The sequence below is a fragment of the Mauremys mutica genome, chromosome 10 (assembly GCF_020497125.1).
Source record: "Mauremys mutica isolate MM-2020 ecotype Southern chromosome 10, ASM2049712v1, whole genome shotgun sequence".
Taxonomy (NCBI): domain Eukaryota; kingdom Metazoa; phylum Chordata; order Testudines; family Geoemydidae; genus Mauremys; species Mauremys mutica.
Window position 1 is genome coordinate 67,295,882 of NC_059081.1, and position 14,372 is coordinate 67,310,253.

At 41.9% G+C, this 14,372-nt stretch overlaps 2 protein-coding genes and 1 long non-coding RNA gene across 3 annotated transcripts in view; 1 reads left to right on the forward strand and 2 right to left on the reverse strand.

Annotated features, from left to right (window-relative positions):
• Nucleotides 1–1,503, reverse strand: part of LOC123378612 — a 31,840-nt gene extending 30,337 nt beyond the window's left edge. Inside the window, exon 1 of the long non-coding RNA XR_006582673.1 lies at nt 1,287–1,503. This is a non-coding gene — a long non-coding RNA (uncharacterized LOC123378612). The remainder of the gene's footprint in view (nt 1–1,286) is intronic.
• VWC2L (von Willebrand factor C domain containing 2 like) overlaps nt 1–9,923 on the forward strand; it is a 132,949-nt gene extending 123,026 nt beyond the window's left edge. The window contains exon 4 of the mRNA XM_045032633.1: nt 8,266–9,923. Within this exon, the coding sequence (XP_044888568.1) occupies nt 8,266–8,285 (20 nt within the window). The 3' untranslated portion in view covers nt 8,286–9,923. The remainder of the gene's footprint in view (nt 1–8,265) is intronic.
• The window catches only part of BARD1 (BRCA1 associated RING domain 1), a 66,975-nt gene continuing 58,749 nt past the window's right edge, over nt 6,147–14,372 (reverse strand). The window contains exons 10-11 of the mRNA XM_045032631.1: nt 8,567–8,664; nt 6,147–7,835 (exon numbers count right to left, since the gene is read on the reverse strand). Of these exons, the coding sequence (XP_044888566.1) occupies nt 7,503–7,835; nt 8,567–8,664 (431 nt within the window). The 3' untranslated portion in view covers nt 6,147–7,502. The remainder of the gene's footprint in view (nt 7,836–8,566; nt 8,665–14,372) is intronic.

The following is a 14,372-nucleotide window of genomic DNA, read 5'->3' on the forward strand; positions in this document are numbered from 1 at the left end:
AACACGTGTATTAATGATGGTTTTTCTGTTAAACCCTCTGCCTATGGCCATGAAAGGATTGCTCAGGGTTGGTGGAGTTTAAAACACAATCTGGAAACTGTTCAGTGGAACCTTGTGGGGGCTCTAAGTGGCTTAAACACAATACATCTTTGTTGCCCAGTCAACAGTACTTGACTTGATTACCTTCCTCACTAACAGCAGCCAATAGACACAGCTTCCGGAGCCAGACCCTGATCCAAAAGAAGTCAGTGGAAATACTCCCACTGATGTCAGTGGGCTTTGCATTCAGGCCATAGGATAGCCCTCTAAAGGGGTGTGTCCGGTGGTGACAGGAGTCACAGCTGGAACTCCTGCTGCCGGTGCCTCACTCAATGTGTGACCTTGGGCAAGTTTGTCTGGTTTACTGAACTGCAGCCCAGCACGATATCGCTCTTAGCTGCCAAACCGCCCCTCCCATGGTGCCTGACTCCTGGCTGCCAATCCCTCCAGCTCCTCTGGCACCTGCTACCATGCAGTTAGGTGTTAGCAGCAGTGTGAAAAATTCACATTTCTGCCACAGCACAAAATAAATGGGGGGAAATAACGCCAAAGCAGAGATTTAATATTACTGTAGCTAACACACTCTCCTATTATGCTATCCATATTAATATTTCATCTAGGAAAAGACCTCTGGATTTGATTTCACGCTGTGACAACTTCAGTGTGGCACACTGACTTCTGGAAGAACTAAATGGAGTCAAAAACCCTCTCTTAAAGCAAACACAATAGAATGGAAAGTGTTTAATTATGGGACAGCTGTACAGTGGCCAGAGCACTGGGCTGGGAACCAGGAGACCTGGGTTCTGTTCCTGGCTCTGCTGCATGACCTTTATGCTTCTCTTCCCATCTCTTTGTCTGGCGTGTCTATTTAGCTGTGTAGTGCATTGGCAGTCGTCCCTCCCCCTCCAGCTCAGAGGGAGGCCACTCTGGGTCACTGGGGGGAGTTAGCAAATTGAGGGCTGCAGTCTAGGGGGCTCAGGCCCTCAGGCAGAGCAACCAACAGTCTTTTGCCTGGCCTCCTGGCTCAGGCAGACAACAGACACACACAGGCCTCTTGGCCTAAGGTGGGGCGGTCACAGAAGGCAGTGGGATCCAGGCCCACCCTACTGCACTGGGTCCCAGCCCATGGCCCTGACAGTGGTGGAGGGCTCTGCCACTGGGTCATCGGGGATCCCACCAAAATATGCCAACCCAAGCACCAACAGCAAAACCAGACTCAAGTCTGGTTTCTCTAAGCTACTTCCTACCATGATCAGGGAAGGGACTCCAGAGTCATGGAGTCCTCCATCTCCTCGGGGTATTCAGCCACCAGCAATCTGAGCAGCTGCTCTTCAGCTTTGGTCTCCTCTAGTTATTTGGCCGCTGGCAAGCTTGGCAGCTCCTCTCCGGACTTGGTCTCCTCTGGAGGCAGGGCACTACCCAGGTCGGTCACAGGGCCTGACAGGCAAGAGGCATCTGTCTCCTTCCCTGGCTCCCCCTCAACTGAACTGGAGGCCCTGCCTCTTATACCTTCTGTCCTGCCTCTCCATTTCCGACAGGAGGGCTGGGCCCAGTCTGGCTCCACCCACCTGGGTGCAAAGAGTGATCCTCCCACCTCCAGCTCAGAGGGAGGCCACTCCACTTCACTACAAGCTGGTTAATTCTCTGGGTCAGGGAGTGCTTCATAGTATGTGTTTATTCAGTGTTTAGCACAAGGGGGCCCTGCTCTTGATTGAGCACGCTAGAGTAGTACTATAATAAGTGATAATATCCAACATAAGAGATGAGGCAGCAGCATACATGTCGGTGAAGTGATATCAGACGTGTACCTTTCAGATGTGATCTGACATCCAGGCCAGGCTGTACTCCCTAAGCTAGCACCTGCATAGCTCTGGAGGGTTAATTTACCACAGCTGCTAAGTATGCATGGGCCATGCTTCTGACTTCAACAGGTGCAAAACGTTACAATCCATATTGATTCACATTGCAATGCATAGCAGCCAAGCCCATTACCTGTCACTGCTTTGGCAACTCACTTCAGCAAAGACACTGGTCTCTCTGTGTCTTTCATAGTAGGATCTGACATTTCATCGCTACTTCATCAGATTACACCTCCTGCTGAGAATTAGATTGAGCCACACAAAATGCATCTCTCCCAGAGGAATAACTAGAAGGTGGGAGATTTTTCAAAATTGTTATCTACAGCACATTCTCCTACTTTAAAGGGTAATTTAACACTAGTTAAATGACTGTTAAATTAACCAAGTAGCTGTAGAAATGTAGAAGTTGCTGTGCCACTGCTGTTAAAAAAAAAATTAAATCACCGAGTCCCCAAAGAGACATTGCCCATATCCTACCCAACATCACCACGCTGTCAAGGAGTTCTCTAATTATAGTTTTTAAAGTGATATTTAAGACCTGAAACTTTCTGTCTCAGAAAATTCACTCCTCTTCCACGATTAGATGCAGGGATTCAAATCCATTTTCTGTTCAGCTGCAACTTTTCTTTAAAGTCTGGTGAATGGCGAGAAGAGCGACATGGGGCAAACGGGACAGGGGGGTTTTGTAGTTATTCTGCCTTAGTGAATTCCACATAACATTTTCTCCATTTCCAAGTCCAAACAAGACCCCACCTCCCCAGCACTAGTTGACAGCTTTTTGAAAATCAAGCCGTGTTGGCCCTTGCTTCATACATCATGCCCAACCATGAAGATTCTGGAATCAGAATTTAGCTGGCAATTTTGCTGATTCATCAGATGATAGAATTCAGTTTGCTCTTCAACAGTGTTGGCAGTAATAAACTGATTTTTCCCCCTCAGGAAAATAAGCCACTATGAATCAGAAGCTGCACTGGAAGCAGAAACGTGCAGCAAGTAGCAAGATGTCATTTTTACTCATGTTTTCGTGTCAATAACCACAATCTAAGACCTAGTTTACAGCAGTCTCACCAGAGCCTCTTTGGTTACCTTGCAGTGACACTTCTTATCAAAAAAGGCTTTAACCCTTTGCAGGGAAGGTTGGTTTTCTAGTTAAGACACTGGACTGGGACCGAGGAAATGTAGCTCCAATTCCTGGATGCGGCACTTAGTTTCACGGTGGGTTCATTTTCCATTTGTAAAACGGGGCTGCTCCTCCTCCTCCCCCCTTCTTTAGCACTGTCCATTTAGATGGTAAGACCAGGAACTGTTTCTTCCTTTGTTTGGACAGCCCCTAGCACAGCTGGATTCCGATCTCAGCTGAGCCACTGTAATACAAATCGCAGGGAGTGCCAGGTTATTGGGCTCTAGCGCAAGTATTAGCGGAGGCTACCCGGGCACACACAGGAGCAAGCACGACTCACTCAGAAGTTGGCAGTCTCAGGACTCTCCTGTGCCTGCTCCCTCACTAGTGAGTAGTGCAAACAGGGTAGCGAGTGGGCCAGGGGCGATATGGCGTTGTCGTGATCTTCAGCCACCACACGAAGCCCTCGGCTGTGTGCACCTCTTTGGGCCAGCTTGTGCTGATTAAACACTTATAAAGGCCCCATTACCAGAGTACGCCGTAGACATTAATGATTTTATCTTCAACAGTCCAGTGAGGCAGAAGTATTTTCTCCATTTCACAGATGGGGAATTTTGCCTCAAACAGGCTGTGATGCCTACCTAAGATCACACAGCAAGTCTGTGGCAGAGACAGGCGTTGACCTGATCTCTCAGTCCAGTGCCTTAATCACAAGACCAATCTTCCTCCTCCTCATTTTGCTGTTTATAAATACAACCCTCCTCACATCAGCTGTGCAGGCAAAAGCCCCAAGTGATCATCCTTGACATACCCAAGACCAAAAACCCATGTCCAGCTGAGACGGCTACCTAGTTTCCAGCAGTATTTGTTTACTGTGATCTGTAAGTAAAGTTAAACCCTTCCCTCATTACTACCTAGACTACCCACTGTCTGAGTCAAACAGGAAAATCTGGTCTAAAACCATCCCCATCAAACAGACAGGTAGATAAAATCCAGCAAGGCTTATTGAAATAAATACATCAGGCTTCACAAAGTCTAGGGCATTACCTAGGCTATATGTACACCTTTGGCAGCATGTAGTGTACATGGAGCTATACGCCGCAGTGAGGAGCAGGCTGTGTCCACCCTGCAGTGTGAAGCTACACGTACCCATGGAAGGCTCTGGCAGGGGAGAGACAGCAGGGAAAAGCTTCAGTAGGTCCCTGCTGCCAGCTCCTTTAATTGCAATGGGGAAAGGTTCAGCCTTTCCAAGCTGCCTCTCCCCACCAGAGCTTTCCCCCATTGGGGGAGTCTTTTCCTGCAGCAGGGAAATGCTCCAGCAGGACACTCCAGTGCTGAAAATGGCGGTGTAGCTGGGAGGCACTGCCTGGGGGAGCAGAGAGCTGGGTAGAGCATGTACAGTAACTCCTCACTTAACAGTGTAGTTCTGTTCCTGAACAATGCGACTTGAAGTGAAACGATGTTAAGCGAATGCAAATTCCCCGTAAGAATGAATGTAAATCGGGGGGGGGGGTCGGTTCCAGGGAGATTTTTTTTTTTGCCGTACAGTACTATAGTTGGGAGGTGCCCCCGCCTTACCCCACCCAGGCACAGCCCACTGGCACTGGAGAGAGTGAGGCAGGCAAGGAGGCGGTAGGTGCTGTTGGCTAGGAGAAGCACATTGTGCAGCAGCAGCGGCAGCTTCCCCTACTCTGCAAGCACCAGGAGCGAGGGGGGCTCCACCCTCGGCCCACCCACGCCTCCCTTCCCCCAAGCCTGAAGTGTTTCTGTTTTCTGGATCTTTGATTCTTTGTCTACATCAAGTAAATAATTCCCTTTGCAGCAGTAACCTCACCAGGTCATCCTGTGGAACCAAAGCAATAGGAAATCAAATGAAATTAATGTGAGGGTACGACTTTTTTGAAGCAGCAAGTCAAAAAGTTTAACAGTAAATGTAAACTATCCTAAGTCCTATAGTTGAAACACTGAAAGTGAATACTGCTACACTGGTTCTCTTAGTGGATTTAAAAAAATTCTCGTGTAGTCTCAATTTATTTATTTTTTTAAAACACAGAATTATTCCAGCTTCTAGACTTAAAACTGGCCCTGATCCTGCAATTATTCTTATAATACCTACACAGAGCCCCCTTGAAATCAACAAGGGTCTGACGGCAGAGAAAAACTTGCAAGATCTGGGCTCAAGTTTATGTCTTTTGTATGTTTTGCTGCTAAGTCTAGATAACACTCAGTCTGATGTTATCTGGCTCTTGCAGCGTGTCATAGAAACCTGGCTTGGAAATGGGATCTGGTTCAGAAAAACTAAAGTCCACTTGTGAGCAAAACAGATAAACTTGGGAGGATGTGGCTTTTTTTGCCCCTCTGACATTGAGTTGTGGCAACTTTATAGTTTCTAATCTCACTTCTGTTCAGTCCTTAATTCCCACGTGTGAGACTTGTCCTCTTTACAATTTGCAGCCCTCCTAAACCTCCCCAAATGGTGGATTCTCCACTTAAAATTCTGAGGAGAGTGATTAGATTAGTAAATTCTTAAAGGGTTAAACTCCCTGTTGGTGTAAAGCTATGCTCCATGACCGCAGCAATGAAGGAGTCTTATATGAAGTATACCATAGTATATTACTTACATTTGATATTTCGGTGTTAACTGAACAACAGGTGTCAAAATAAATTAACAAACCGATACACGTTCCCCTCTGTAGTGTTTACTCAGTCATTTGCTTATCCACAAAAATCAGCAGTCTGCAACAGTTATTCTGTTAATCAGTGAAATTTGTGCGCATGCTCTCACACACACAGCCAAGTGCATGAGACCTGCTTTTAGTATACGGTGACAGTTCGCAGGCTACCCAGGGTAAACGAGAGATCTACATCTTGGGGTCTTCAGCTCCTAAAGTCACTTTGGCGCTTTTGAAAATTGTACCCATTGTACTATCTGTGAAGAAAGCAACACTCCACAGAGAGCTCCATGGAGAATAATGGAAATGGCCTACAATCCCCAGTGACAATAGCTATAGAAAAGAAATCAGTTGTCCTTCCCCTAGAAGAGAGTGAGTCTCTCAGACGGAATCTTTGTTGCGCTCAGCTGCTGTGTCGGGAATTTATGCAAATAATTCTGAAATTCTTGTTAAGTTATGTACAAGCTTCATATTTATTCTGCAGCTAAACTTGCGTAATAAATTATTTTAAAGTCATCGGCACCGTAAATTTTATTACAAGCAATGCAAAATGCGAACACAACGGCTTAATCCCATCACACAGCCATCATTATCATCACATAGCAATCATTACAATCACACAGCTCCAAGTCGTGATTTTATACCTGATGCAACCTACAGGATGAAAAGCTTCACAAGCCATTCGAATACATTGAAAGAAAGTGAGATTATAGACATTAACAAACTGTGGTCAATTATGAAAGCAAGAAAGGATTCAATAAAAATCAGTGATTAGAACAAAGCATGTAAAATGTCAAATTTCACTCAAATGCAATCAGGATACATTTTTAATAAAACTCTCTTTTCTAAAAGGCACGATTCTATGCTTGTGGGTGCCGCAGTTTTCCCATTAAAGGAGCTATGATAGCAGTGGTATGTGTAATACAATTACTATTTGTACGCATGGATAAAACAATTCTGAATAGAGTTGTAATCTGATTCTTTAAATCTGACTTTTGTTTTTTTAAAAAAAATCACACCTTAAATGAGATGCTATTTTACTAGGATTTTTTTAAATTATATATTTACAGGTATGAAAGTGGAATGAGTTTTGATAATGACTCTTAATGTTTCATTAAGAGTAGGTTAGGTCATGATTTTTAAATACAGGGGTGGGATTTTCCAAAGGTGCCTAAGTGACTTAAGACCACAAGTCCTATTGAATGTCTAATGGGACTTGCAAATACCACTTCGAAGTCTGAAGTTAGACTCCTAAATCTGTATTTATGCACATGCCCAATTTTCAAAAGTGCTGAGCGCACAGCTACCTCATATCTCAGTGAAATTAGGCAGATGCTGAAGTAGGGTTTTAGGCATTTAACTTTAGGGTCCTATTTTTTAATTCTTGGCCTTTAAGGCGAACCTGACTATGTGACACTTATGGTAGAACGCTGTTAATTTATACGTCACACACAAGAAAGGGTGATCTCATCTCCTCTGAAGGGAAGGTTTGAACAACCAAGGGTGTTCTAAAGGTCTCGTGTTACAAAGACTTAATTATAAATTACAAAATTCTGTATGGAACATATATTATTAGTATGCTGAAATATAACAACTGAAAATTAGCTGTGTCAAATAAAGGAATTTAGAGTACATTTCTGATGCGTTATCCTCATTTTTCATTGTTTGTTCATTTACTCACAAAATTCAGCAATTCACAGCGAGTCTCCCAGTCATTAATAGGTTCTACTGTGGCTTTAAGTGTGAATAATGAAGAGTGGGTTTACCCTTTGATTCTAGACTGCCTAGAACTTGTTCATGCTGCCGGGATATTCACTTTGTAATAGGTAACAGCTGAAATGACATCACACAGTCTATGAGCCAGCTGGAGGGGGCCATCCAGACTTTGCCTTGGCGAATTTTATCTGGGTTGTATTTAGAAGACACATCGTAGATAACGTATTGTGTGCAGAAACACTGATCAGACCCAGGTTCGGCATGGTATGCCACTGTGTTGATGGTCTGTGTCACGTCGCTATCTGGCTTTGGCTGCCTAACGAGGATTTGTCCTCCTGCTGCTTTAACCAGCTCTATGAGGTCACTCTTCTGGTGGTGGTTGAAAGTTCCCAAAAAATAGAAGTAGCAACCATCAAACAACTTAGGCAGCTAAGAAAAAAGAAAACAAGAAATAGAATAAGTACAGGGATCCACAGCTCAGCATATGATGGGGAAGCCAAAGGAACAAGCATTAGCTCAATAGGCGCATCAGAAAATATGGGCTAAGTTGTGCAACAAATTACTATGCCAGTTTCTAGAAACCTCAATATATGTTTCCAACCACTCAAAGCTACTCTCTGAAAGGCATTTACTTAGACTGTAAGCTCCTTGGGGCAAGGAACACCTGTTTGCTCTGTTAAAACAGTGCCTACCACGATAGGGCCCTGATCCTTGATTAGGGCTGCTAGGTGCTACAACAATACAAGTGATAAAATTACATCACACCACCAGTCCATTTAAATCAGGAGATGTTAATTAAAAAGATAGGATGGACCAAGACTGAATGAAAAATAATTACAATATTTTTCCTTCCTTTTAGATGGGAGTGATTCCAAGTAGCAACTGAAACTGAACTGGAGAATCCTAGAGGAAACTTCAGCCTTTGTGTTTCATGCAACTTCTTGCATAACGACACAGACTTCCCTCTGAAGCTTTGGCAAGGTTTATGGGAATATACATCAGATATCCATTAACAGTTTGTGACAATCATTAACAGTAAATTCCATCGCCTCTCACACAAACACCTGAATAAGTGCACACTGAAGTATTAAATCTCTTATCCACGCATGTGGCAGAGGGCAATGGTATAAAAGATTGTTTTAAAAAAATCAGATAGCTACCAGCTGTTCTTGGTTGAGTCTGCCTCTTCGTGGGCCACCACAGATTTCATACTTCTCCTCTTGTTCACGAATTCTGCTTTGCAAACATGCCTTCACCCCTGGGATTAAGGCACATGTCAAGGCAACAAAGCAAAGCATTGTTATTGCCAACTCACAGGATTACTTCATATATTCAGGTCACATTTCAACAAAAAATTATGTGTGCTTAATTTTATGTACTGTGAATAGTTACACTGAAGTCAAAGGGATTATTCAAGTTAAACATATGTGGGAATCCTTGCAACATCAAAGATTAAGAGATTACACTTTAGCTAATTTCTAAGAATCTCTTTAAAGTGAGTTTATAGAAGTGCTTCTGAAAGATGATGGTTTGATGCCCCTGGAAAATGAAATCCTACTCCTAGACGGAATAGGCACGGCATAGTATACTGTAGGTCAATGGTGTCAAACATTCCATCCACAGCATACACTGGGTCTGCTTGATATATTTAAGTGACTCTGCTCGACACTCATGCTGCAGAATCTAAGCTTTCATTTAAATTAGAAAAAAGCCAACCACCATGCATAGTTCTCACGATTGCATAGATAACCTTCCAAATACAAATCAGACAGACAAAACTGCATCAGGTCTTCAAGCTGCCTGAAACAATGACACACAAGTATGAACTCCATCTCCCACTACTCCCCCATTGGACATGAACTCTGAAGTGTCATTAACAGACATTTTAAAATTAACTACCGCTTAGCTGATCATTTGGCCCCTTAAATGACCTTATCTTGGAGGCCAACCAACAGCCATCAGATGATAGCAAGTGCCTGACCTGGGCTGGATATAAACCTAATAAAAAGCTGACTCTGTACTGCATTACTAATACAAGGAATCACATTTCACTCCTGTTGTAATGAAAATGATCAGGAACAGGTCATTTGTAGCTGATATTTGAAATCAGAACAAACATCAGAATGCCTTAACTTGGGCTTTTCCCTTTCAGATTCACCAATTTATTTGCATTTAAGTAGTATTCTAAAGGTGCAGAAGTGTGAATGCTACGTGAATACACATTTGTGAAGCTGCTTTGGAAAGAAGTTCAATAAAACCTGTTAACAGCCACCAAAGGTGCCAGGGTTCAGTAGTACTCACAACATCGACACTCCATTATACACAGGTCCCCCATTCCTAAAATCTGAAACCAACAAAACCAATACTCAGCCAAGACAACAAAAACCCAACCCTACTTACAGTTTTTAGCCTCAAAAGGGAGAAGAGCCAGAGATTCCATGAAGTCTATGAAGGACATTGCTATGGTGATGGGTGGCAGTACTGAACCTTAAAAGAGAGAGATCTTCCTGCTTGTGCCAACCCCAGGGAGCTTGAAAGCCTAACTGTGCTGCCAACAGGCCACTGGTCAATTTGATTGCAATTTTTGTTCTGGTTTTTGAATTTTAAAACAAGTTATAAATAAAAAAAAAAGTCACCAAGCTATTTGTTTACATGAAAGCAAATGATAATTTGATGAGGCAAGTTGTGCTTATATATTTGATTGCAAATAGGGCCTCCCGTATATGCGGAAGTCAAAAATTCTACAAGCCTAGTCTAGATGCCCACAACACTACGTTTTTTACATTTTCTCCCTTCTCCTCTATGCATGCCAGCCTGAATCTGTGGGTGTTCTGCTCAATTCCGTTGTGGGAAATTAACATGAACCTGTACAAAATTTTAAAAAGTACCAAAGACCCTTATATTCTGGAAAAGAAAGAAATCATGTATTTATTGGAGATCAGAGCAGCAAATATTGACAAAATATTTCATAGGTTTTCATAACTCAAGCACTAACCACAGCCCTTACGTTGATCCACTGCACATAAACAGAAGAGAATCCCAAAAGGACTTCACCTTAAGGTTGCATTTTTTTCCTCCTCTCAAGAATGCACGGATGTTAATGTGTATTATTTATAATTAAAAGGAGAAATGTACTACCTGACCTAGCTCTGAAAACAGGACTGGTCCCTGCATTATCTACGGATCACCACAAATGTACTGTTTTTACTTTTTATATAAAAACTACATTAAAAGTTCCTATATTTATAATGCATATTAAAATATATATGTCTCAATTTTCAGAGGTGCTCCACACCCACAACTCCAATAAAGTAAATGAAAGTTGCATGTGCTCAGCACCTCTGAAAAAATACCAGGCTGTTAACGTTTAAGTATCAGTTTATATTTTTCAGAGTGGCTTTGGTCAGAAAAACAGAATGACAACTGCACATTTTCTGCTTGGGTTACCAACAAAACTGGGCTATTGCCTGCAGTGTAGCACCAGTATACCTGTTGCATGAAGCAGAATAGCATAAAGCCTGTTCTCCATCAGTCAATCTGCCAGCAAAGTTCAAATTTCAGGATCCTTGCTAAGGAAGGTGAGGCTTTACAAGGCTAGATTAATCACAACTTGATTTTCAAATGACAACTTGAGCTTGTAGTGCTGGCAGTGGTAAACAAAGCAAATTTGATGAGAGGAACAGAAGAAGCAGAATGAATATGGAACGCTAAGTTATCTTTTTACAGAGTTATCTTCCTGAGGATAACTGAACTTTAAATGGTGAAAGTGACTAATGTTGGTAAAAGGCATCTATTTTAGCAGAAAATGCAAAGTACATTAAATCTTGTCTGCATACACGTCTTCCCATTTCATGCAGCCAACTCCACTGATAAATCCTTTCAGTAAAATTTAACTGCAGTCATTGAAATGGTTTAATTTTTAACTGCCATGAGAACATTTAACCAAGATAGTGATGATGATACTGATCTTAACCATCTAAGCTCCAACACTGAGAGTTAGAAAAGTTACAGGAATTAGTGCTTCGTGTTATTTTAAAAGTAACATACACACGCACACACCCTACTAATAAATGTTTCTCTGAAGACTTTTCATCTCGTTCATTTTAACCTCCACTTCATCAGAAATCACACAATGTACATGGTTCACTTACAGATATGGGAAAAAAAGTCTTGGGCATAAGTTATTGGTGCACAGATGAAAATCTTTAAAATGCAGACATTTAAAGTGAGTTGACTTCACTAGGGTTATATACCACTCCTTGGAGTGATCTTTGTGATAATAGGACTGTAGTCTCCACTACTTGAGAAAGTCTATCCTACAACGATGCTGAAGCAGAACTTGTTTTAAGTTATCAGTCTTGTAATATTCAACAACTCCTCACAGCTAGACAGTTTTACAGAACCACGTGTGCCGAGATGCTTTTTGAACAGCTTTCATTCAGTCTCTTCTCTAACTCCCTGTACCTTGTTCCTGTCCGTGTATGGGAAGCAATGTGAAAATTACTACAATCCTCAGCAATACAGGAATGTCAGCTGATGCTTCAAACTTCTAAATCCTAGATGTCATTTTACTGTCAAACAGCATAACTAATAGGTGGTAAGGAAACAGCACAGCTTGGAAAAGAACAGACAATACACACAGGATAACAGCAGAGAGACAAGAAAGCATAAGGAAGTGAGGGATGTATTAAATTTGCCATACTCGATCAAAGAAGTGGTTTAGTAGTTTTAGTATCCTGTCTGGCAGTGTTAATTTGCCCACAGAGGAAGTTTCTTCCAAACCCTGTGAGAATAAAAAAAAATTGTAAACCCTTTTGCTGTAGCACAGTGGTTCCCAAACTTTAACAGCCTGTGAACCCCTTTCACTAGCACGTCAAGTCTCGCAACCCCCCTCTTAAAAATGAATATTTCCAGGGATTTTCTCCTGTACCTGAGTATAAATTATAAAAGCAGTGATTTTGGAAATATAAAATTTGTTTTTATGACATGCTTATTACACACTATTTATTAATTATTTATCACTACAGCATTTTTATTACATTATGAAAACGGCAACACTCTGCCAAGATCTCACTCAAAAGAGTTCCTCCTACACAAGCATCCAGGTCTTGAGCAGTCCAGGGAAACAGCACATGTTACAAAAAAGCTTAAACTTGTTCTTCAGAATAATTTAAAAAACAATACTAGCTGCCTATTTAATTTAAAAAACAGCAAAAAATATTCACTTCCTTTTCTGTTTCTCATAAGGAGTCTTGAAGTTTAAATCTCCTCAGTGTGATAGATAGGCTTGCTTTGATCTGCTTAGCTCTTGGCATTCGAGGGGCTCTGGGCTGCTGACCCCATGCTGCCTGGGATCCCTAAGGACAGCTCTGTCCGCCATTAGGGAATTTTTTCCCCGAGAACCCCCTGTAACATTTTGCGAACCCCAGTTTGGGAATCACTGCTTTAGCATATAAGCCAAACACTAACTGTGGACATTTTCCTCCATAAGTATTTCTAAAGTTACTTACTTTTTGGCCTTACTGATATATTGTGACCATGAGTTTCATAGGTTAGTCATATAGTTTGTATTTGCTTCTTTTCTGTTTTGAGTCAATTAGCTCAATTGAACATCCTCAGATTTTAATATGAGAAAAGTTAACAGAAAGGCTCCAGATACCTTTTCCATATTGTTAATTATGTTTACTTGTATCACACCCCTTCTCATTTATCTGTTCTGTAAGTCTCAATCTTGTCTTCCCAAGTCTCTAGACCACTGTTTTTGCTATATCCTTTTTAAACTAGGATGATTAGAACTGAACACATTATTCTAGGGAAGGCTGCACCTCTGAGGGCATTATAACAACAACTGTTTTGTGATAGCACCTAGAAGCACCAAGAGCCCCACTGTGGTAGACACAGTACAAATTACACAGAAAGATGATTCCTACTCTTAAAGAGCCTATCATCTCAATACAAGAGACAGGGGACTTGGATTCTAAACTTTGGGGCAGGACTGTGTCTGTTTTATGTACAGCACCTAGCACAAAGGCATCCTATATACCAGTGGTTCTCAACCTAAGGTACACGTATCTCTGGGGGTATGCAGAGGTCTTCCAAGGGGTACGTCAACTCATCTAGATATTTACCTAGTTCTACAACAGGCAACATAAAAAGCATTAGCGAAGTCAGTACAAACTAAAATTTCATGACTTGTTTATACTGCTCTATGTACTAAATTATATAGTAATGTAACATGCGTTTATGCACTGTATTAGACAGGCATTTTATGTCTTAACTGATGTGTGCAAGCACATTAATGAGGTTGAAGTTGTCACGGTGTGTACGTGGTTGCGATGTCAAAATGGACAGAGTTTTAAAACGAGGAGCTGAAAGCGGCGGTAGTGGTGACAGTGAAAATTGCAATTCACTGCCTCCCGGCATGACAAAGCACACAAGTGAAAAACAGGCTCAAATATCACACTAAAATGTAAGTGCAATATTTATATTTCAATTAATTCATTTTATATTTTATATGGCAAAAAAGAAAGTCAGCAATTTTTCAGTAACAGTGTGCTGTGACACTTATATTTTTGTGTCTGGTTTTTGTAAGCAAGTAGTTTAAGGGAAGAGATACTTGGGGTACGTAAGATAAATCAGACTCCTGAAAGGGGTACAGTAGTTTGGAAAGGTTGATAACCACTGCTATATACTACAGTAATACAAACAGACTGGAAAGCCAAGTCTGGGAGGAGGGATAGCTCAGTGGTTTGAGCATTGGCCTGCTAAACCCAGGGTTGTGAGCTCAATCCTTGAGGAGGCCACTTAGGGATCTGGGGCAAAAAATTGGTCCTGCTAGTGAAGGCAGGGGGCTGGACTCAATGACCTTTCAAGGTCCCTTCCAGTTCTAGGAGATTGGTATATCTCCAATTATTACCCTTATTACCAAGACGCCAATGAGACAATACCATTATACAGCTGAACTTT